Source organism: Melanostigma gelatinosum (assembly GCF_949748355.1).
Source record: "Melanostigma gelatinosum genome assembly, chromosome: 8".
In the NCBI taxonomy this organism is placed as follows: Eukaryota; Metazoa; Chordata; class Actinopteri; order Perciformes; family Zoarcidae; genus Melanostigma; species Melanostigma gelatinosum.
In genome coordinates, this window is record NC_136641.1 from 16,289,648 (window position 1) to 16,315,114 (window position 25,467).

At 44.0% G+C, this 25,467-nt stretch overlaps 1 protein-coding gene across 2 annotated transcripts in view; it reads left to right on the forward strand.

Moving 5' to 3' along the window:
• Positions 1-10,887: 10,887 nt before the first annotated feature.
• Positions 10,888-25,467, forward strand: part of lgr6 (leucine-rich repeat containing G protein-coupled receptor 6) — a 36,404-nt gene continuing 21,824 nt past the window's right edge. The window contains exons 1-2 of one of the 2 annotated variants that reach the window (XM_079272999.1): positions 10,888-11,434; positions 25,193-25,264. In XM_079272999.1, the coding sequence (XP_079129125.1) occupies positions 11,214-11,434; positions 25,193-25,264 (293 nt within the window). In that variant the 5' untranslated portion in view covers positions 10,888-11,213. The remainder of the gene's footprint in view (positions 11,435-25,192; positions 25,265-25,467) is intronic. The other variant, XM_079273000.1, reaches the window with a different exon arrangement.

Genomic DNA, 25,467 nt, shown 5'->3' on the forward strand with positions numbered 1-25,467 from the left:
ACTTGACATGGCTAGATTTATAATCAAAGCTAAGACACACAGGTTTACATTGAGATCACAGATGAGGTGCGATTAGGTGAGGGTTTGTGTGGTTAAAGGAATGGACATTTTCAAAGAGAGGCAACTGCCTGAACCCCCAAAATCCATCTTCAGTAGCAGCATTCTTGTAGTAGTAATAGTAGTTACAGTAGCACTACTGGTATTTGTAAGACTGGGGGTGCTAGTAGTGGACGTAGATATTGCAGTAACAGCAGTAGTTGAAGGAGGAGCAGGAGAAATGATTTGCTGTGTCAAATGATGAAGACACTTCTCAAAAGCTTTATATATAGACCTGTTAAACGTGTTCGGAAAAACCCTGAGCGCTCGGTGAAATAAGTGACGGTTTGGATTCCTATAACTCAGCGTGCACCTGGAGGACTCAGACAATGTGATAAGACAAGAGAGACATTGGACCCTTGCAGTCAGAAACACACAGAGTGAGGCAGGTGTAAACAGAGAAGTGTTGCTTTTTTAGGACAGGCAGGTTTGAACCCTAATTTGTGTTTTTGAAACTGCCTTAAAAATGTTGTCAATTATCATTTTTAAGAAACCCGGGCTAAAAGTGTGACATAACAGCTACTGCATACTGTACATCACATTATTTCGGTATATTAATCGCTTGACAAAAATCAATTTGCAATATCTGACTGTCATTCTGTGGCAATTGAACATTTCTTGTGTTGCTGATCACGTGTGTGTGAGCTGCATGTGGGTGTGTGAGAGATTTGATCACTTGTCTGTCTCTATTGCATCCGAGTCACTTGCGATGTTTAACGGTCATAGAATGGCAGGTGATTGGAAAACTGACGGGTGAATGTCCACACACACACACACACACACACACAAACACAGTTGACCATTAGTGTGTGAAGCACTCGGCTACTCGGCTTATCAACGCGGTCATCAGTTGCTGATGAGTACGGGGCCACGTGTGTGTGTGTTGGTGTGTGTGTCCAGGTGTAGTGGGTTTACAGTTGTAGCCAAACCCCCTAGATTAGTGAACATACGCAAATCACCTGTACACATGCAGGTTACTGGGAATTCCCCTAACGCCGAGACAAAAAGGTGTGTGCGTACGAGTGTGTGCGTATGTTTGCATTGTGTGTCAAGTGATTTTTTTTTCTTTTTTTAAATTGAACCTTTATTTTTTAGGAATATTTCCCATTGAGAATCATGACGGCCAAGACAGCTTTATAAAAAGTTTCACATGAAAGAAGCAATCCACAGGCTTAGGTAGCAGTGTTGAGTAATACAACATGTACATGCTGAGGTCAAATCGTCTGTATGTTTTTATAATCTTCCACAGTTAGAAGATATTCTAGTTTAAGGTGACTCTAGAGCTCACACCAAGATGAGGGTACAACAACGTTAAAGGCACCAAAGACAGTGCAGGTTTGAGGAATGGAAAACATAATTTGTCGACATCATTGAAGGTTGCAGTTACTGATCGTTTTAGTAATCAGAAGAGAACATAAATAAGGAGTCAGTTTGTGTAATCTGTTTGATGTTCACACGCATGGGCAGGGTCCCAGTGGAGGAACAGTCTGGCAGGTGAGGAGGCAGTTGGACATAGCGAGGTGTTGGATACGTGTTGTGTATTAGTGACACTGGCAAGTATGCAAAACCTGAGGTTGACCCCCCAACATCACCACCTCCACCACGTACATCGCTGTCACACACTTCTGTTGCTTTCTTTGTCTGTATTTTTCTTTTGTCTTTCTTATGTGAACTCAATGTTTTTTTAAAATCTATTTAATGTTGTTTTTTTTGTATTGTGCACCACTTTCTACAGTTTATTTTGAAAATTGTCATGGTAATTTAACTAATCTTAACAAAATTGCAGTGTGTACATGAATACATGTAATTCATACATAGTCACTGGCGGTGCAGTGGTCAAGTGGTCCTGGTTACAGAGGCTAACATACATCCCTCATATGGGAATGCTGGCGATAAGGAATGGGATTGGGAACTGGTGGGAATTTGCATTCCCACGGATTGTTTGTGTCGTCCAGTAGGCAGTCCCACAATCTGTGGTCTCAATAAACAGTCATAAACCAGACACAGAAACGCGCATAAACCCACCATCCTTATCGGAATAACACATGAACTTGAGTGCAAAGACTGGACATAAATCATATGTTTTCACAGTGAGATAAGCACCAGACAAAGAGAGGCAGAGCAAGAGAGTGACATTTCTTCTGAGCTCTGAGGATGAAATAAAACATCTCCATGAGATTTTTCCGCCTCGCTCAGAAAGAGAGCAATAAAGGGCCGCAGGGTCTTTGATGAGCTATTTTGAAATCAGTCCCTGTTGCACAGAGGAAAGCCCACACGCCACACTCAGGGAAGCCATGCCTATTTCTCTGTAAGCACAGCTTGACCAGATCACAGTGTATTCTCCTGCTGGAGGCCCACACCTCTCCTCCACAGCTGTTGTCATGAAGGGAGGGTAGATGAAAACAATAGCCGTCTTTCTATCAACCTCCCACATCTGAACTCTTCACCACAATAGCAACAAACTCATTAGTAACATCTGTCTGTCGTCCGTCTTTCAGAGGGTGATGGTTCTTGATCTTGTTACAATGTTACAATTACAGAACAAATTGATTTGGTGTCCGCCACCCTTTACCAATGACACCGACACTGTAACGTGAAAAAAACTGGCCGAGAACATAAACTGGTAAACAACATGAAATCTGATTTACCTTGTGTTTAACAATAAACAAGACAAAGAGTCTGCAGCCATTCAAGCAGCTCTGTGAGGCGTTGCTTCTGCACAGCATCGTTGGGATGAATCTCACTGCTTTTCTTGGCCCTGCGGGGATTTCAAGGGCCAGGCGCCCATGTTTGCTGAAGTACCCAAGTCAAATGTCATTTGCAAGTCAAGTTAAGTTGCAATTAGTTTATACTTCTGTAAACTGTTTTTTATGTCCACATCTCTGCTGTATGATGGTCTCAAGAGAAAAAAACATAAAGCAATATTAAAAAGAAGTAGTCGTCAGAAAGGGCTGGAATGAATTCCAAAAAATGGCATATCACGACAATGCACTTCATAGTTTTATTTGATTAACGTTGAATCCATGGAAACTACATCCAGTCGGGTTTTTTCTGCTGTGATTTCGGCACCTTTAGGAGTGTCCGGCGGAGTCAGGACAAATGTGTCAGCATGTGTGTAATGCACCTTCATGGTCAGCCTGGCTGCTCTAGAAAGAGCTCACAACATTATGGCAGGGAAGAGGCTTCCTCTTTCCACACAATACCACGTCATTGTCTGGGCGAATATCGGATATTCATCACTTCTGCTTCGCTGAAAGCTTCAAAGGCCAGAGTGTGGTCAGAAAAATATAATGACAGGACAGTTTGTGTTGAGTTCCTGTGGTTTGAGTAACGTAATCAAAGTGTTAAAGCTAGAACAGTAACAACAGTGCTAATGAACAGTTTTAACCTCCTTTGGTCTTCATCGTGTTGTTGTTTTTTACAACAATCACTGTGGCTGTAAAGTTATTTTATGTATTTATTAGGATGAAAAAGCCCTTAATGTTGAACGCTTGAAGCTTGACTGTCACAATTTCACAACACCATATAACCCGAGAGACTGGAACTCGGAGGGGGCTCTCCGGCTGCACAATAGACAACATCAACTTCTGCCTATGATCCTTCCAAAGGAAAGACCCAGATCACACTGCACATTTAAATGCCGCCTCAGCAGAAAGAGATTCAGGAGGACTCTGACCAGAGGAAAGCCACAGATGAACACTGACTCAAGGAAAAAGAGAGAGAAAGGCACATTCTTTGTGAAGAGGACGTAGACTCGGCTGTGTTGCAATAGGCAGTTGATAGAAAAGGTGGATGCAAAGTAGAGACTACCTCTACAAAAAGCATCGCTCCTCTATTGTCTAACTGTACATGGTGGTAAACGTCAGCAAGTTTAGTTTTATCGAGAGTAATGAACCTGACAATATTCATTTTATTCTCATAAATACATAATATAAACACACATGCAAACTGCAAGGCTATTTGAAGTTCATGTATTCATTCATTGTTCAGGCTCTTATAAATAGTGTTGATTCACTCTATATTAGGCAGACAATCTAACAGTAACACGCTTGACACTAGAGCTGAAATACTTCAGTGGAAGGCATTGTTTAGAGCTCACTGACATGAGTAAACTTGAATTACTTGTGACTTCTCTAAGACAACAGTGGAATCGGTTGAAACGTGCTTCTTCTACACAGAAACTAATATCAATGTCTTTGTATTTATTACATTTCCACTATTCACTGCAGACGATGACAGCCCTTAGTCACAGCCATATGTCTACTTGTCAAAGTATAGAAAATCACAGGTATCGTTCATGAAATGTACAAGTAAGTCAGCCACGACCGCGTGACAGTGAGCCAGCATGCACTTTCAACCTGAGAACTGAAAACAACTGAGTGGGTGTCATAAATGCAAAATATACATGCAAATGTACCTACAGTACAGTATACAGCTGTATATGTCATGTTCTTAACAAACTGAGCCCTAAATTCTACCTTTTTATATTTTATTTTATTTTGGATGATGGATTATTGCAGTTACAAAAGCTTGAAAAACAAAAAAAATAGAAAAACACGTTTTTGTACTTTCAACATTGTTGAATATATATGTTTAAAGGATGTTGTATGTTTATCCCATCGGGGTTCAAGGAGCTGCTGTTTCTATCAGTGTAATAATGTGACCGTGTTTCCTGTGAATTCAACCGGACATTTATTTGAAAACATTCATGAACACTAACCTCATTTTCTGCCATTGTGTATGCAAAACACAGGGAGCTTTGTTATATTATGAATTTGGCAAACTGTGAGACTAGAGGATTGTCGCCATCAGCTGGTCGTTAGTTCCTTAACTGCTGCAGTGGTGCTGTTCTGTCTTTTGGCTGAAGAGGGCGCCATTTCATTGTCTAAATGAAAGTCCAACCTAGAGCCCATAAAGAGCAGCTTACCCAATATAATGGTATGATTTACTAAGATCATTGTAATCATGCTTTCGTTGATGATCCGTTTCCGTCTTACCAGGTGCCTAATTGCTGTTATTATAGCTCTGATCTTTCAACTGCTGCTCTGTACTTTTCAGACAACTGGAATTATGCGAGTCGAGTGTGAAACCTACAATAACAAGGCTCCTCTCTGCATCTCTCACTACATTGTGTTGAGTCTCCTGCCAGTCCTATCTGGGTTCTGCATGAATGGGACTCTATGGAGACAGTCCACTACTTCCAGTCACAGTTAACATTCCACATCAGTCTCCCTCCACACTGACACGGATAATACTATCAGGCAGAACTGGTACGACACGACGCAAACATTTATCACTCGCACACATGCACGCACAAGTGCACAGACACACACACACACACACACACACACACACACACACATATGGATGCATGATTAGAAAGTCTTTGCCACAGTGATCACACAGACAAACACACGCACCTACAGACTCACTGAAAAACACACATCCTCCTGATTGCAGCGCCACTGGCGTCGCTCAGAATACCATCAAACAGAGTGGAGCGTCTATCTCTCTGGCAGTGTACAGGTGCAGACCTGTCCGCTTTAGTCAACCGATTTCACCACGTTAACCCTCGTATATCACCCTGTGACTGCAGAGACAACAAGCAGAGTGAAGATCAAAACCCAAGAAAGCTTTGTCTGAGAGACAACTTAATGTGAGGGATAGTGTTTGCGTGTCGAGCATGTCAACTTATCTTCCCCTCTTCAGATCATTTTTTGGGGAATATTGTATTGAGCCGAGCAGAGGCATGTTTAAGCACATAGTACTCTCTGGATTTAATCAATTATTTAGCTTAATACACATATTTCCTGACGATGTCATGGTATGAATATCAAAACAGACAGAGGGAAAGCTGTGTGTTCTCCTTTGTTGCTTTTAGCTTTTGTTTTTTTTAAATCTTTTTTCTTTCACTGCTGAGAAGACCACATTCTCCACCTGAATGTGTCTGCTCCTGTTTAACAGTCCAGTGTGCAGTGTAGGAGGGGCTCCCTCTAATGTTTATTGTCAGTTATCACACCAATGAGAGTCCAAAACATATTTAAGCACCAGCATAACACATTGTATTTTTCATTGAGATGTTTGGTGATATTGTCCCAATTCTTAAGTGGCATATTTTTACTTAGATTAACCTTTTCCACTACTTTCAGTAGGTGATGCAACTAATACGTTCCTATTTTTACAGCCTTATGCAATATGTTCACATTATACTAATAAAAACATAAAGCAATGTCAGAATAAACATAATCTTCTAAGCTTTGAGAATTTTACATTGTATTCAATGTTGTGTCTTGTGAATTGTGTGGAAAGTCTCCTAAAAGCTACTCAACCCTGTGACCATTGACAGTTCTTATTAGAAATGGTAGCAATGTGTCTCTATGGGTGGCAATGTCTAACGGTTGGTCGGCCCATAACTGAAAGATCTCAACAACTGTTGGATGGATTGCAACGACATTTTCTACAAACATTAATGGTCCTCAGAGGATAGATCCTGTTGACTTTTTTCTCCACCATGAGGTTCAAATTTGTGGTTTTGAGTGAAATGTCGTTTCAACTATTAGATGGATTGCCAAGGAAATTGGTTCATGCATTTATGTTTTCTAGCACCATCCTCAGGTCAAAATATTTATATTTTCAAAATCCTGCAAAACGAATGACATTCAGCCTCAGCTGTACTTTGTGTCTGGTGCTGCTTAGTAAATGTTAGCGTGCTAACAGGCTTAACCAACACAGTGAGAATGGTAAACATTAAATCTGCTGAACATGTCCTGTCCTGCTTGTAAAGTGCTGTTGAATTAGCTTCAGGATCAAATGGTAACATGTATGTTACCATTTGCAAAAGGCACCGTACAATTAAATGAAATACATAAATAAACAAATCATTCCCACTGCTGGGATATAATGTCATCAGTTATCATTTAAAGGCACTCAATACAGAATCCAGTGCATATCTATTGCCTCCACACGGCTTTCATTATTGAGAACGCTTAGTCGGTGGCAAACACCACAAACAGATCAAACAGTGCAACGGTGCTGACTGTGATTGTCCCACACAAACTACAAGCACACAGGGAAATACCTCCACCCGTGTTCTCCCACTCGCCAACACCACCCTGCCCCACCCTTGCACCTCATCCCCCTTCCGCCACTGCTCTCTCTTTCATTAATTTCTTCCCTTTGTACCGTGAGATGCAGAGAGGAAGAGAAGGACGGGGGGAGGCATGGAGGGAAGGAGAGGGACCTTTTGTTGGCTTTCAGGTGGTTTCACATGAAAAGTACACACCTAGGTTGCCGCCACTGACGACCCACGGCGTCTCACTTGCTTCCGCTGAGCACACCTGAGTCAGCCTTCAATTGCCTCTGCACCAATACAGACACTGGCACATTTGCTTGTACATGCGTCTCCAGACATGCAAGTGTGCAAAACTAGGCACACGCTTCTGTTGATTTGTTGTTTTTATCTGGCTTGGATTGGAACGGTTCTGGTAGGTGTTAGATGTACAGGGCGATGGGGGATGGGGCAGGGGATGTGTGTGAGGGGGTGAGGTGGGATGGAGTGTGTGTGTTGGGGGGGGGGGGGTTGATTGCACGGATACTTTCTCTGTTCTCAACCTGAATGGGCTCTTCTTGCTGCAAGGATCTCAGGTAGCCGTGTGTGTGTGTGTGTTTTATTCCCAGGTAGACCATGGTGAGTGCTCTCAAGTTAGTGTCAGGTGTCAGGTAGCTACTTGTCTTTGTGTCTTCAAGGCTGCCGTTGCTTGGATAGTGTTTACAGCCCAGAGAGGGAGAGAGGAAGGATGGGGGAGAAGAGGGGAGGGAGCTCTGGCTTTGATCTGATGCAGACTGATGTGGAGTGAGTGTGAGAAAGAAGAAGAGAGAGGCACGCGCATACTTTTTCCAGTTGCATGAACAAATGCTAACAACTGTTAGCAAGCCTTTCTAGAGCCCTGAGAATAATTTGATTTAACCCCCCCATCTAAAAAAAAGTGTGATTTGAACATTATTGACACACATGGTCAAGTATAGCACTAAAATGCGACACACACATAGTAACACATCAATTGACAGATTTATCCCACAACAAATGTTTCATACAGACAATAGCAATGTTTTCTTTAACGAGCCTATCCGGTTTAATGAGATTCAAACTTGTTTCACCGTACACAGTATCAAGTAAACTTGTATGCCATTTGCATCTCTCTGTGTGAAGTAAGAAGGCGTGATGAATGTGAGATTAGCTCGTTCAATTACTGATGTTGAGGGATCAGTAGCAGCTCTGCTCAAAAATACACCACCACTGCGCTGGTTCTTTAGTACTCATCAATCATTTTTCTTTAGAATATGGGTCTACTTTTAAACAAACTTCTTTATGAACTCATTTTAAAGACGCTTTTTACCTCTTTGGTTGAAAATGATTTGAAATCAGTTGCTGGAGTGTTGGAAAACTGGATGAGGCTACACTGACTCACATTTAACCTTCCACGCATCCATCGGAAATGCCAGAGCAGGTGCAATTTGAACAAATATACAGCTGACTCGTCTAACGGTAAGGTGCACCATGCATGGTTGTCAGCATATTTGTGATTGAAGGGGAAAAGGATCACAAATGAAAGGAATACAGAGAGACCAATAAGAGAGCGGGACAGGCAGAGATGGAGAGGCAGTAGACCAGAAATGCAGGTTTTACACGACGTGTGTTTTAGGGCTTCCCCAGGGCCAGACAATGAAAGAGCATTGAAAAAGATGACAGGGCTCTCTGCGCAAGAAGGGGTGAGGTGCTGAGCCCAGGGAGCGTTTGCGGGTGTATGTGGAGCATGTACGCGTGTGTATATGTTGCTATAGGATCACGCAAGGTGTTGCTCTGAAGGGTCTGTATATCTGCCTATTTGCATATGAGGGAGTGAAAGAAAGAAATACCATAAAACATCACTTGGAAACAATTCAGGCAACATTTTTAAAACCGACAATAGACAGAGAGAGCATCGACGCACATTCCACTACAAAGAGGGAGAAAAGGGAGAGCAGAGAGAGAGAGAGAGGGCATGAGAGAGAGAGAGAGACTATGTGAGGAACAGCTCTGAAAGAGTTTTTGTGGGGCCATAACAAAGGCCCCTCAGAAAACACAGTGGCATAGGAATGTTAATTAATTAATGAGAAACTATTCAGCCCACAGAGAATTTTGGAGAAAGAAAGACAGAAGAGATGGATGGACAGACCAGCTGGAGCGGTAGACAAATTCAACTGGGGGCAAAGACATTTATAACAGTATCGTTTTCAAATAGCACGGTGTGCAGTTATTCTATTCCCAGTTTCATAAATTCCCATGTTGCATCGTTGTTCTTGGCTTCGTACATGCGTGCACTTGCGTGCATACAACAGTTCCTCAAGCCTCCACTTTCCAGGAACTAAGAGAACCTTGTTTTCCACATTGGCTACCGTGCATTTTTCCGTTAATCCAGAGGGGTTTGAAAAGATTTCGTGAGCCCAAGTGGTTATCAACTCATTGAAGACCATATAATCCCTCTCTTAAACCATGAAAATCACCAAAACATGAATTGAGGTGCGATTTAATGTTAACCCCATTGAGGATTTCTGCTAAATTGCTCAAATATATTGGAATCATCAATTGGTGCATTGTTATATTCATGAATCCCTATTTCAAGTCCTGAACTATACTGCTTCTGGGAGATTCTTCTAAAATCGAACAAAAGGACAGCACGAAGTCATGCTCTGCTTTGAATGGCGAGCCAGTTTTACTTTCTTTGATTTGTTATAATTATAGAATGCATCATTAGGAGGTTATGTAACATCCCGTACATACGAAGCAGAGAGTCTAATTTGATATAGCCATCATTTGTCTTCAGCGTATCAGGAAAAGCACAGATTTGATTTTCGTACAAAATCTACACAGACAAGAATTATGTGTTTGAATAAAACAAAGGTCGGTCGGATGAGATTATTTTCAAGATTCTCAGGAAAACCTGCAAGTGAGCACATCGACTATGAAATACAGATAGGCTTTAGCCCGAGGCAGCTGACACTTCTTTACAAATCCACACTCCTCTCTCTATAGACCGGAGTGTGTGTGTGTGTGTATATGAAATGGATATGCGAGTTCCTTTGCGCCGGTCACTCATAATCTGTTATTTTCTATGGGTGACCCATGTGCGTGTGTGTGGTTGTGCGTGATCGCGACATTCCAGCAGCAGAAACCTGAGAAGGTGTGACTTACGAGACACTGGATTTGGCTCTTTCTGGGGACTGAGGCGTGCTGAAGTGTCAGAATTCCAATTTCCTCCAAACAGTCACTTCCAGTCACACACTCTCACCCTCTGCATCCCTCTCACAGAGTCAAACACAGCCAGTCTTATCCCTCAGAGCTTTCTTTTTCATCCTCTCTCTTCCAGCTATAAACACTCTCCCTCATTTTCTCCCAGTTCCATTCATAAGGTCCCTCAAGAAGAAATCTTGTCTCACACCACTGTACTGCCAAGCCACCCCCTTCAGCAAACTAAACACTCACTCGTTCTTATCACATGGAGCTTTTAGGAAAAGTAAAACAAGGGGAGAGGAAGAGAGGGAGAACGAGAGGGAAGAGTTTGAGGATTGCGGGTCCCTCCTACTTTCCAGAGATGCTCCAGCCCATCCCTAAATTGTGGACCAATGAGGGTGGCTCATTCAAAACTCATGCGCTCCTTCTACAATAGGTAAGGAGAGAGAGGGAGAGAGCAAAATATATATACAAGGAGTGAGAGAGAGAGTGGGAGAAAGAGGGACTGTGTTTGGGGGAGAAAGAGAGCAAGAAAGGAGAGGGAAGACAGGGAAAAGACGCAAGAAGTTCCAAACAACCCCTGGGATAAAGTGGTGACTGAGAGATATAGAGAGATGAGGAGATAGAACTTGTGACAGGGACCGTTTTACAGTGTGGACAACCTTACCAGGAGAAAAGGACAGTAAGGGGCTTTTGCACAGGAGCTGAGTATTTGGAAAAGCAAAGAAACATTGAAACCTCCTCACTTGATCAAAGCTGCCTCTTCAAACACCATAGAGGAAAAACAGAGAGTGTGACAAGACAGACATCTCTACAGGTGTAGTTGAAGACAGGTGGACATTCAGACATGCTGCCTGTGCTTCTGCTTCTCTGTGTGACTGGAGGAGTTTGGGGGTCTGCCCCCGGAGTGTGGGGGTACGGACGGATCCAGGACAGACAGGGGCCAGCGGCAGCGCTGTGCCCGTCTCCGTGCCAGTGTGAAGAAGATGGGATCTTTGTCATGGTGGACTGCTCGGAGTTGGGACTATCGTCTGTGCCGACCAACCTCAGCCCTCTCACCACGTACCTGTGAGTACCACATGTTCACAGTTTGGGACTTCCAGGTGTGTTATCTTGTCCCGTTCCCCTTTAACCTTTCCTGCTCCAGGCCTTTCACTTTGTCCTGACCGTTTCCTGGACCCCAATAATGCTTTTCTTGCCACTTTTTTGCAACTGCCAGTCTTGATTATTCATTTATAATTTGAAAAAAGAGCAAGTCAAGCTGGGATTCCTCTTTTAAAAGTAGAGTAGAAGGCAACAATCGCTGTGATGCATGACCAGGAAACAGCAGCAGAATCTGCATGTAGCCTCCACAAAAGCAGACGGGGCCAAGAGGGAACATGTGTGCGTTGGTCACTGTGGCTAAATTACTGGACCACTTCTTTCAGTATCAGGTTTCTGAGCGCCAACTGGAGACCCAGCGTGAGAGTGTGTGTGTGTATGCCTTTGTGTACATATATGCAAGTGTGTTTGTGTGAAGTTTAATGACCATTTCATGTCACTTATTTGTGTCTAACTATTGTTTGATACCAAAATGGTTAAACAGATAGAAATTATTAATTCTGTATTTTTGTTTTGCTCCGTAACCTGACAAAATTGGCTCTTTGAGGGACTTACCTTTCTTTCGGTCCTTTGACTGAATTCTTTAATCTGATTCATGACCTTGTGTTTGAAAGTCTGGCTAGAGAAGTGGCACATACTGTAAATACAATTAGAAACATGATAATTCACGTTACTTATTAATAACTTTGACCATAAAGAGTTACAGGAATTAGGCCCACTTCAAAACCAGAATGTTTTTTACGAGCAATAAGAGAATCTTAAGACTAATATCATGTAGAAAGACAGCAGATCTGAGCAGTTCCTTACACCACCCTGCTGTGGCTTGAAGCCAGATCTTTCAAGTTTCTTCACTACGTAAGCCTCTGAGGAAAGATTAGAGACACTTTGTGATACCTGATATTGCAATGATAGAAGTCAAATCCAGGAAAAAGGGTGTCAAAGAGAAGTTGCTCACTAGGGGCTCTACAAGTATTACATCAGTAGAGGGACTGGATTTAGATAGAGAGAGGAAAGATCCACAGTTTATGTAGAGAACGACTCTAAAAGAGAGACATATATAAGAGTACTTGACCGATGCCCGACTCTTTGGCTGTCATGGGAGCCTGGGACGGCCAGATTTCACTGAATTCTTCAAGAGATAAAACACATGTAGAGTTTATAGAAGTGAAATACGCTCTGTAACTCCATCCAGGAATCACTCTACCTATGAGAACATCGGTGGGGTTGGCCCAACAGATACACACTCATTCCCTACAAACACAAGAGTAATTGCTCATTTCCCCCCTTGTTACCTAACAGTGGAACTGGACCAATTAGTGACTTTGAGGGCTGATTTAGAACAAGATAAATAAACTCAGAGACCAACTGCACATGCCCACACACACAGTGACCCCCCCCCCACACACACACACACACACACAACTGCAGAGGGGAGAAAAGGGAATGTGGGACAGCAGGAGAGATGCCGCAACAAATTAAGATAAGGGAATCACAGATTTCTCTTGCTGATAAAAATCATCAAACAAAAACATAGCAGCCTCCCCTTCCTAACCCTGCCCACATGCTCTCTCTCACACAGACACACACACACACACACACACCAGGCTACAGTTTCTCATTTCGTCCTGGAGTATAAAAGGTTACAACAGCGGAGAGCCGGTCCAAACCCCACCAGGATCTGTCGAACTGTCCAGCACGCCCCGCTGTGCTGCGGAGGCTGGATTAGCCTCCGCAGCACATGCTGTAGGCTGCCGAGGTCACAGGGATTTGCTTGGGAACAGTCCACATTACAAACCACATCCACACAATGCTGTGAACGAATATGACATCATTCACCCGTGTCATCGGAGAAGTCTTCAAAGTGAGCTCAACTGTTCATGCTATAGCGGCCCGAGAGGTCAATCCAGGCTGTGTGCACGATTCACTCCCTAGTCGTTGTTTTTTTGGCACATTTGGATGACCCCACGTCATAAAGGATAGATAACGGGAAACAAATCAAACAAAAACAATTATATTTACAACACTGAGGCGAATACAGGTTGATTCTGCACTGGAATGTAACTATTCAGAGGCAAAGGTGCTCCGAGCAACTCAGAGCAGAGTCGAGATTTATGACAATAATCGTTTCCGTGGGCAACACATGAAATGAGCTGTCATGTGAGACGCTTCGAAAGACCTCTTTGATATCAGATTAGAGAGGAAAGACGCTGCCCAAGGGTGTGTGTCTGTGTGTTGAGTTTGAGAACACTACGTACAACTATGTACATCGGGGATCGGTGCTGTTTTATGTGTGGCTGCAAGTGAAGTAACTTGTCATACGAGATGGCTTCACAGTGACACCGTAAGTACCCGTCTGTCACAAATGTTAGCTGGGAGCAAATTAATTCGTCAGCTGTCCCTTTGATAGACAGGCTATACATATTCATGGCAAATATTCAATCATGTTATCAAGAATTCAGTTGATTATACTGTACAAAGACAGTTTCTAAGGTTGCCAGGTGTGTGTTGACACATCTCACACTTCCTTCAGCGGACAGAAGTGTGTGCATGTGTGAGAAAAATAGTGTGTGGGTCCGGGGCTGGTCTGTGATGGAGTTGAGCAGCGATTAGGTGATGCTTTGTGGTAGGGGCGAGCGTGGTGAATTTCGAACGGTGTTTTGGCCGAGGCCAAGAAACCACAGCTAGCAGAGGAAAACTAAGGCGTGTGTGTGCGTGCGTGCAAAGACCACCCAGACTGCTGAGTTTTTTGGGTTTTTTTCTAGAAAGTTGAGATGAAGTGTAAAAAAAAAGAGAGAGAGGGAAAATGAAGAACAGGGGTGAAAATTGACAAGGAAAAACGTGTTAGAAATTGGTGACAAAGAAATGTGCATTTGAAGATTTTGAAGACTGTAGGTTAAGCAGACATGCACAAGTGCACACACACTCTCACACACACACACTGTACACAGACATACAGGAGACAACATCCTGCCCCTTTATGGTGGCCGTGACTGTAACAGTCGTGTGCGTGTCATTAAGCCATTATGTTGATGGAATGATTCCTATCAGGAGCGACCGGGGTCACACTGTAAACATCATGTCTGAGAGAGAGAGAGAGAGAGATAGGGAGAAAGAAAGAGAGAATATGTAAGGAATGGAGGGAGAGGAGGATTTGTGAGGAAAAAATGAACAAAAATAAGAGAATTTCAGAAAAAAAAGAGAACAGTGTGTGTGTGTGTACTATCAGTGGAGGGTTCTCTATTTAGCAGCTATCAGCTCCAGCATCAGTGTCCTGGCTCCAGACGTCTATGTCCCCCCCCCCCCAACTGAACTATACTGCCCTTCCTCTCTTTTACTATGTCTGTCCTTCGTTCCCCACCTACTCTCCTTTGCTCACCTGTTTCCTCTGGCCTCCTCGTTTAGATAGAACAATACTTCATACATTAAGTGCTTGAGTGTGTGTGTGTGTGTGTGTCTTCCAAGCAGGTGTTGAAGCTGGTCATGCAGCGAGTGTCAATATATAATCTTTGATGTGCAATCTGCTTTTATAAAATCTAAATGAATGCATATAGCTCAGGGCAGCAGATAAAAGTGAAGAGTGTACCCAAGCAAAGTGTAAATATTTTCAAGGTGTGTGTGTGTGTTTGCGTGAGAGAGAGAAAGAGAGAGAGAGAGAGTGTGTGTGTGTGCATGTCGGTTGAGGAAGGAGGTGCTTTGGCAACAGGCCAACTAACTAGCAGCTGTGATCAAAGTTGGGGAGGAGAGTTCAAGGCATAATAAAGAGGGAGAACACATTGACATTAGGGCAAGGCAATGTAGCCTATCGATATGATATATATATATCATGACATTAGACGAGATATCGTCTTACATTTTGGATATTGTATTAAAGCAGAAGTGTTGTCTTTCCCTGGTTTTAAAAATGCATTATTGTTGTGATGTAATCTTTTGAACTTGCCAGACTGTTCTTTCTATTATTTGCCTTTACCCACTTAGTCATGATATCCACATTACTGATGATTATTTGTTAAAAAATCTCATTGTGTAAATATTTGGGAAAGCACCAATGGTCAAAACTCTAAAATCATCGTAACAATATCGATATCAAGGTATTGAGTAAAAGATATTGTGATATTTGATTTTCTCCATATCACCACCCTAAGTGACATACTGTATGTCATCGTAGTTATTCTATTCGCAAAGTATTTCCTTTCTCCATTCCTTCCCTTATTACTTTGTTTCTTCCTTCCTTCCTGCAAACTTCAAATGTTTGCCTCAGGGGTCAATTCCTCAGCTCTCTCCTAGATTCCCTGGAGGCCCAGCGGTGAGCACCAGCAGAAAAAGCCACTTCGGCCCGCTACGAAAGAGATATTTATGCCAGAAGGGTGTTGGAGAGAAGGGATAGGCGGTTTGTGGTTTCCTGTGAGCAACCTGGGAGGCTTTTAAATGTCGCCCAGGGACAGACGGCAGGTAGGCAGGTAGAGGACAACAATGGAAACAATGACGATTCCCTCAGGAGCGGCAGGCAGAGATGACACAGAGGCCATAGTGTGCTCTACCGCTCCATATCCTGTCCTTTGGAAAAAAGCAGAAAGCAATCACGACACAAGATCTTAAAGGGAACTATAGGGTGGAGGAGGTGGAGATCAGGGAAGTAAAGTGGAGAATGTGTTTGGAGAGTATCTGCACAGCCTGCATGTGGACTAAACACAACCGTGGTTGGTATTCGTTGGGGTCAGACCTGTGCCGACCTACTGAATATGTAAATCTGTATGTTTCGTGTGGTAGCAGCATGACACAAGTATGACACAGGACCTAGGAATGTGCTCGGTGCGACGTGTGGTTGAGGGGTGAAGGGCTGCTTCTGACGGAGAGGATTCAGAATGCCTGCATGGCCCAGATTCCTATCCAGCCCCTTCCCAACCCTGGGAATCCATGGGAATGTGTGAGTGTGTGTGCATGAATCTGTGCAAGTGCACTAGCCCTCTCTTTTCCAGTACAGAGAAGGCATTGTCCAATCCTGGGCCAGGCCACGACAAATGTCCCTAACTGTTCAAGTGCGTGCACATGCGTATACATATGTGCATCCATGACCTGCGACTTTGCAAGCTGTCGTACATGTGTATGTGCCAAAAGTTAAATAACACACACATGCGACTACTTACTTTTGTTTGTCTATCAACTTTCAGGGGTGAAATACCACAGCCTCTTCAAAGGCGCAGATTGGTTGAAACCAAATTTAGGATTTGATGTCCCCACATATCCAAAGGTTGCTTATTTTCTTGCTGCAAGAAGACAAACAAGATCCTCTGTTGCAGTTGTTGCTTTTCACATTTTAAAGAGAAACTAGATCAGTGCACTCATTAAAAAATGCATTTTTTTTCTTTAGCTTTCTTTTGATCGTATAACCTTATATTTAGTGGTTCGCGTCTCATCTTGTGTGTCTCTTCTATTTCGACATATTCTTTTCTCCCTTCGGTAAAGCACTTAGCTTTACTGCTATAAGTTTAATGTCTGCGAAAACGGCTCAGAAAACTTTTTTGGGTTATAGAAAGTAAGGCGTAAAATGACAAACATAGTGAGCTTTAGACATAAAGGAGGATGTTTACGTAAGTTTTGATAGCATTAAGTGTAGGCCGTAGCTGTCCAAGTTCCCTCTGCTTCTCGATATGGGTCTGTCTGTCTCTCTCTCTCTGCCTGTCTGTGTGATCACTGGCCAGGCCTGCCGACTTAAGTGGTTCATGTTTGGCTGGCAGTGTGCAGGTGATGACGAGTAAGAACTAATGATACTTAATGCCCTTTCCAACAATGTACACACACACACACACACACACACACACTTGCAAGAACCCACAAGACCCCCGTGTGCACATTACACACAAGGAAATACGTTGCACAAGCATGGATGTATGTGTGCTTGCTTGCACACACACGCAGCATCAAAGCATCCCTCAGAGCACTGCTGATACAGCGATGCTAGCAGGGATTAGATCGGGAGAATGGCCCACTGGGACAGGAGTTAGCGAACGGGAACAAAGAAGCAATCACAGACACACTTCAATTTCGCACACACATACACGTACATAGTGAAGCCAAATGGGGGCACTGCACAGGAATGTCCAGAAAGTGGAAGAGTGGCTGTAGAAAAGAGACGGTGGAGAGATGAATAAAGTTGGGAGAGAAAGAGATGACTCTTCAGGATTTAGTTCGGTGACCTGATCTGAATGCGGAAACAGCAGTCAGGTCACTATGATGGAATAAGGCAATCGTATAATTCTTGCTACGACTGAACTTCACAGGTGTATTTTCCATCTGCTGTAAAGAGAGGCTGGAGGGAATTCTGCCACTTCAGAGCCTTTGCAACTGCAGCCAGACTTACGTCTCTATTACATGTCTGAGAAGCAGCAAAAGAGGAAATCTGGAGTTTTTACATGCATGGCAAGAGGCCAAACTAAATCTCTTTAAACCAACAGCAGCCATATGTCCTCATTGGTATGGGGTAAGATTTCATCAAGTGCTGATCTAAGTTCAGGTCTAGATGTTATCCGTGGGCACTGTTAAATATATGGAGCAGACGAGCTGATCATCTGTGAGCGCAGCAGTAAAGGAGGAGCGAGCCAGGAGTGGATTTGAGCGGTCCTCTAACTAGATCCAGTGTCCTCCTGTTTCTGCCATTCAACCAAATGAAGTCATAATAGAGCCTGACACTAATACTCATCGGGTTTCATCCACTGTTGTATCCACTGCTGAGAATCTGCCTCGAATCAGTGTGCAGGAAAGGACACCTCTGTAAGAGATACCTTTTCAGGATGTGTGGAAAAGTGGTGAAATGTGTAACCCCTTTTCCACACATCTTTGCCATTATTTTTAACAGATTTCTGTGGCAAAGTGGTTGTCCTATGCTCATGAAACATTTCCTTCATGTGGCATAAACTGTCATCTTCGATCTATGAAGAAACTAAACACGCTGTCGGGTACAAGTCATGTAACAAACATATATGAAAGCCAGACAGAGCAATAAATGCCAAAGTAACAGATCAGTGGACTGTGCACAGGGCTATGAATGCCTTTTGCTCCCAAAGCTATGTCCTACCCACAACAGCTGCCTGTCAGTCCTATCCACATGTTGGAGGCAGTTGTATGTTGTGTAGTGCCGACTGTTCCAACACTTCCTGTTCCATTACTGAAGTGCTTGACCTTTCACCTCCCCCCCCCCCCGCATCCCCTCCATCTCATGACAGGGTGTGTGGGAGGACAGGGAGCGGACATAGAGTGTGTACATGCACGTGTGTATGTGCAGTATACCAGGGTATGAATAAGTCCCACGGGGCATGAATATGTTTCCCATGACATGGCCTCAGACTAAACAGCCGCTTTCTCCACCCAGACATCCGCCTGTCATTCTCCCCTAAACCGCAGCGAGCGGAAAAGAGCACAAAACACGGGAAGACAAAAACACAGACGCATCTCCCTTTTCTGTCTTGTTATCTCCTGTTTTCTCTTCCTGCCTCCCTCTCTGCTCTTTTGTAGCCGGGTCCTCCCCGTGGCCCTCCTTATCCAGGTGAAAGACTTCTCCTCGCCCTCTCCCTTGCTCTTTGTGCCCCGTGAATAAGAGAAAGAGAGAATAAGAGAGGGAAAGATAAAGAGAGACTGCCTTCGGACACAAAGGGCAGTGTACCCCTCCCAGGAAGTCTGGGAGGAAGAGAAAAAAAAACACATCTTTAGAGGAAGGAGGAGGGGAGGACAGCATTGTACCCTCCTTCCTGACTCTTTGTGCATGCCTGTGTGTTTGTATGTGTGTGTGTGTGTGTGCAAGCTGTGTGACCATGACAGAAACTGAATGCCAAAGCAGTCAGTCTATTCAGATAGCAAAAGCTAACACACTTGGACCTCACCCTCACACACAGTACACACACACATTCTGCCCTCTCTCTCTCTCTCTCTCACTCACACATGCACACAACCATTTAGGCCCTCTTTAAGGCGGCGCCCGAGCATTGACTACCAGTTGCATTGTGCGGACTAAAATATCCTCTTTCATCGTGGCCTTAACTGTTTCATAGCACTAAGCGGAGAGGATCAGTCTGGCTGAATCCGACTGAAGACATCACTGTCTTAGTTACTGTAAAAGACAGCCAAGGTGTGGCTCAAGCACCGCTAATGCAGAACTCCTGCCCTCTGGGCAAGGCTTTGGTTGTTGATTTCCACGAAAGATCTATTACTCTAATGTTCCCTACGGATAAGCCGCGTTCAAAGGTGCGGAGCTTACTGCCATTATTTGCTGTTTGTTTGGTAGGAGTCTCCACCTGAGCGAGTGAGAAAGGGATTGGAAGGGAGGCAAGAAGAAAGAGGGAGAGAGAGAGAGAGAGCAGGAAAGGAAGTGAGAGGGAAGACCTCGGGGCATGGCTCTTGTGAAGTGATTCTGTGTGTGTGTGTGTGTGAGAGAGAGAGAGAGTCATGAAAAACATCGTTCTAAAGGGAAACAATGAAAGCCTGTTTGTTTGCATGCTTTTTCTGCATCGTTATGTAGCCTACTATACCTGTATGCAATGTTATGCTTGAGCAACATGCCAGAAACATTCCGCTTTTTGTTTTTTTTTACTTTGAGACAAAGGAATTCTCCAAAGTGAACTGTATCAACTCATCTCCCCTCAGCCTTCTCCCGCATAGCTTTTGTCTGACTGACACATTTCACCATTGATGACAGAAACAGACACCTGACCGCTGATTGCATCCGTCTCATTCTCAGGGTATATTCACTCCTCAGGGTGGTCCGTGGATGCCACAAAAGCCACCCGGAGCCTGGAGTGTGTACGAGTGCCTGTGGATGTAGCGCGTGTGTGTGTTTGTCTATGAACACATACGGGTGGTTTTTTTTCATATGATGTGGCCAGTTCTTTTGAGCTAAATCAACCAACTCTTGTCAGCTTCCAGTTTGAAATTGGCTACAACGGAGCTAGGGGCACATTCACACCCACACACACACACAGCCTTTGATCACAGAGCCGATAGCATACTTCAGTAGTTCTGTTGACGGCGAAGAGGAAATATGATAAATCACATTATACTGTCATTGCCCCATGCTCCGGTTGGAATTTGAAACAGAGATGGGGAGAAAAGAGTGAGTGTGAGCGATAGAGTGGCATAAGAGAGAGGGAGAGAAAGGGCCAAGGCTGATGAATGGAAATGTACCTCTGTTTCTTCATGCTTCCGTTCCCCCCTTAAGACAAGGTCCTTGCCTTGGTTACTCTATCAATCACAGCATAAAGTCGTAAAATATCCTGTGCTTTACCTCTCTTCCCCCGCCAAACCTTCCTCTCTTACATTCACATGCACACAAGCGTGCACACTCACACACTTTGGAGAGGAAAGAATAAACGATCTATCAGAGCACATTGTGTATCTGCAAATCACGGAACGACGGGAGGAATAGGAATGGAAAAATGTCCATTTTTGTTTCTGACTCTTCCAATTGCTGCAACATTGGCCACAATTTCACACACACGCTACTGTGCTTATACACACTAAATTACATGCAGGCACATGCAAATGTAATTCCTCTCCTGGGAAACAGAAAGAGATCACTGGGGGCTTTGTCATAGTCATTCTGCGGGTTCAGAGCAGAGCGGGATAAAAAGAACAGTTAAGAGGCACATTTGGGATTGTGTTTGTTGAGGGATGAGCATGGGTCTCCATGTCTGCATCCTCTGCTCCCAATACTGCTCAAGAGTCTTTAGTTCGTCATTCAGCAGCAGACAGAGATCTGAGGGGAGGAGATGGCCTGTGTGCCTCTGTCGGATGAGAGACGTGTTGTCCTGGGAACAATATCAGGCTGCTGTCCTGACGCCGCGATGGCAAAGATAGGGCAGGACGGTTCCCTGCTGAATACTCGCATGAAAAGTAAAGAAAAGAAACCACAGTAACTTCCTCTCTGTCCCTCTCACACACACATGCAGCAATCTGTTCCCATGCCCTGGCAGCGCTCATGTATGATGTGGTGAAAGCGCACCCGGGGGCTGTACCCACCACATCTGCAGGCTCACTGGAAAACAATAGGGGTGTGAAAATGAGCGACAGACATCTTACCACACACACCGCAGTCACCTATAAATGGAAAAAAATATTGTGCTGCACACACAGATACTGACACACACACACACACACACATTCGAGGTGCTCATTAAATGGGGACACAGAAATTCTAATTGTGAAACTCCCATACACTGCGGAGCCTGCAACATCTTTAAGTGCTCTCTTACTCATTTCTTTTGCGGCCGTTTATTTGCCCTGAAAATATCTGCACGTCACAGCGCCAGCCGACACAATGCACATGTGGTAGTCATCAATCATAATTATCATGGTTTAAAAAAGCCACAGCTGTTATTTGATTTTAAAAACAAGCCATAGCGCAGCGCCTTCCAACGATACGTCAAGTTGTCAGCAGAGGCCTTGGCCTGCAAAGCAGAAATGTCTCTCTCTCTCTCCGGCTTCCCAATGAGCTCGTTGGAGAGCACAGCAGAGCTGCATTCAACCTTTCCCCATGACTCACCACTGTGCGTCTTTATTTTTAAACATTTTCTCTCTCCATTGCGCCGTGTTTATTCTCTCTAAGTGAGGCCACTGTTATGGACTTCACACGTTTGTTTATGGCTTAATTAATCAGGACCAGATAATGGAGAGTTGTCTCCATTCTTGTGGCGCATCCCCAGGAGCTGGGGTGATGTGTGTGCGTCTGTGCGTGGGTCTGCATGTGAGTGTGTTGCTATGGTTTAATGATCCCCCCCATCCCCAGGATGTTCCAATAAAGATTGTTCTCAGAATATTAGTACACGGACAATAAAAGGAAGGTGTGTTGTTCATGAGGTCCCATGAGGTGATCGTGGGCTTCCTGTGTCAGTATACGTGATGTCACCCAGTCTTGATTATGTCAATTGGTTTGCAGTTACTGCTGGCTGCGTCATCTCCATAGCAACTTTGTTGTCACATATATTTACTCGTGACTTTAATCAAGCAGTATTGCACCACACTCATCATTCCACTTCACATTGCATTCATCCCCAAATTACGGCATGGAGTCCGAGCAGATTGAGCCAGAAATGGGAAAAATTTATAATTCTCATGACATCACCACAGTAATTCTACTGAGAGGGAGGCCTGAGGTCAGCAAAAATGTGAGGAAAGAGAATGACGAATTACACATTATTACATTATTTATTGGTTTTCTTAAATTCCTGAATTATTGTACTCAGAAAAGTGATTAGTTACGCTGCATTACATTTTCAGGAGTGCTGACGTGCACTTAAAAGAACATTTGAAATGTGTCTTTCATTCATAACTGCAATTATTTCAATATAATCTTATTAGATTATAATGTAATAAAATGAGACATAAAATTGGGCTATAATATTTAAAGGTGCCCTGTGGAGTTTTTGTTGAAAACAAACATGGCAACATGAAATGTTTCACATCAAACTGCATTGTGTGTGTCCTTATAGCCCCTGAACCTCCTAAAACATTTGCAAAGCCTTTTCTGATTGTTTCGAAACATCATTTACTTTGGCTTGCGGTCTCCTTCTTCTCCTCTTTTATTGGCCCATTCCTACCTTTTATGGTGCATTACCACCACCAGCTGTCAATATGCATTACCACTCTCCGCAGCATACAGTAAATGTGTCCTTTTGGCAACAGTCTCAGAACTGGACCAGATCGGTCTGACAACGGATAAGCCTCTGTGGTTGAAGGGCTATGTTTTTGGGGATACGATGTAGCCAGCGGATATCCGGGCCAAGACTTCCTTTTCCCTGCGCTGCTCGTTGTTTACAGTCCGATTAGGAACTTGAGATACAAGACCTGAGTGGGAGTTGAGAGACGACATGTACGACCGGATCTTTTCACAAGTAGGCAGTTTACAAGCGAATAAAATACAAATGAAAAGCCAAATCAACGTCAGACGATAGCCAGTGGGTTCCAAGATGTTTTGCTCTCCACACTGACGGTTTACCTGCATTTAACCAAAGCCTGTTCGAGCGTGATCGGTCAATTCTTCTCAGACTACAAACGGAAAGAGCTCTCCCGTTGACTAAATCTTGTCCCATTGCCTACAGATTCTACAGGTAAATGCAGAATCTGTTCATAGGGATTTGTGTGGTGGCCTATCAGAACACAACATGCAGACAATACGGGGACATGCTCTTTAAAACATACAACAAAGTTGAGGTCAGTAATGTGATGTGGAATATGAATGTCCTATTTTATTCTGTTACATATAAAAGCAATAACATTCGAGGATCAGCCAGTTTTCCCCTCAACACTGATTGAAAGCATCCACCCTCCCAATTTGTCCTGGACCCTGAGAAACACCTTGAACCCCTCTAGCTGCAGTCAGACCTCCCAGGAAGGGGCATGTGTAGCAGGAAATTCCCATGAAGGGATATGAACATGCCAAAAAATATGCTTTCATAAGGAAAATATTCAATGTCAGCAGAGGCCGCATACAGTAATTATCTGACCTAAAAAAGGAACACAGTTAACGTTGCAAGCTCATCACATGGTGAGAACACACCTCGCCCCAAAGTGACAGTGGGAGTCCACATCCCGACTGTCTGATGTTAAATGTTATCCTTGACGGGGTACCACACGGTTGGTATGCTGAAAGTGTCTTGTCACAACTGCTAATCAACAGGCGACTCAACGATCCAAAAGGGTGAACCACAATATTGCCGTGCAGTGTTTCTTTCCACATCGTCCCTGAAGCTGAATATAGATCAGGCCTGCGGATAGATTCAGCCAGCACCCCCGTCAGCTTGGCTGACTTGACAAACAAACAGCCAGTGTGTCAAAACTCCCAACTGCGAAGGGCTTCTGAGAGCACAGTTTACACTTGCTTGCCCGGTGGTCTGGCTTTATGAGCAATGGCTAGTGTCATACACACACACACACAGACACACGCACACATACAAGCCTCACTCTTGAGAGACCCCAAGGGCTGTGAAAGCAAAGAAGGGGTGACGTAGCACCTCCTTGTTTTCACTGTGTTTATCAAAGAGATGACCTTACGTGACTGAGGCCACAGGGTTATGTATGTTTTCTACCAGAGCCTGACACATAAGTTGTCCTCACACCGTCCCAAAGTGTAAAAAAAGTAGGTTACATGTGTGTGTTGAAGCTGTGCGCGTGCGAGTGTGCGTGCACGTATTGGAGCATCCTGCGCCTCTCCCTCTTTGACCACAACGCAGCTGCGTCAACACTCACCCCTCAGCACACCCTCTCACGTCAGCGTGTGTGTCAGAGAGGCAGAGAAATGGAGTGTGTCTATGTTACAGCCATGAACAAAAGGAGAAGGAAGTGGTCTCCTGAGAAACCTGAGGAGGAAAGAAGAAGAAGAGAGAGATAGATAGATATGGAGGGAGATTGAGGGGTCAGATCTGAGTGAAGGTAGAGTGAGACATCTGGAAAAGAGAAAGAGTCACTGGGACGAGAAGGAAATTACAGCTGCCCAACAATGAATCATTGGGGAAAATTTCTCTTCTACATCTCCCTCTCCTCCCTCTCCTCCTCCAACCTCTCTACCTAACCTTCTAACCTCTCTCTGCATACTACTCCCCAGTGTTGATGATTGATCGCCATGTGAAAACCACGTTTTAAACATTTGTAATTGTACATGCCCAGAGCACCTACAGGTTACATTGATAAGCTACACATTGATTGATACTCTGATCCTCATGTTTCCCCTTTGTCTCTCTCTAGGGATCTCAGCATGAACAACATCAGTGAGATCCAGCCCAGAGCCTTCCACCGACTGCACCTGCTATCAGAACTGTGAGTACAAAATCATTCAACTCACATTCGATTTGATAAAACTCCCTCATCACAACTCACATATGACAAGAAGCAGCCATTCCCTGAGCCGCTGATACGCACAGACCCAGTGATAGGGATTGATGACTCTGGCTCGCCTCTGATCTCTCCTACCAAGAAACCGCCTGCAGCAATACACTAGCAGATCCTGGGATGGCTGCACA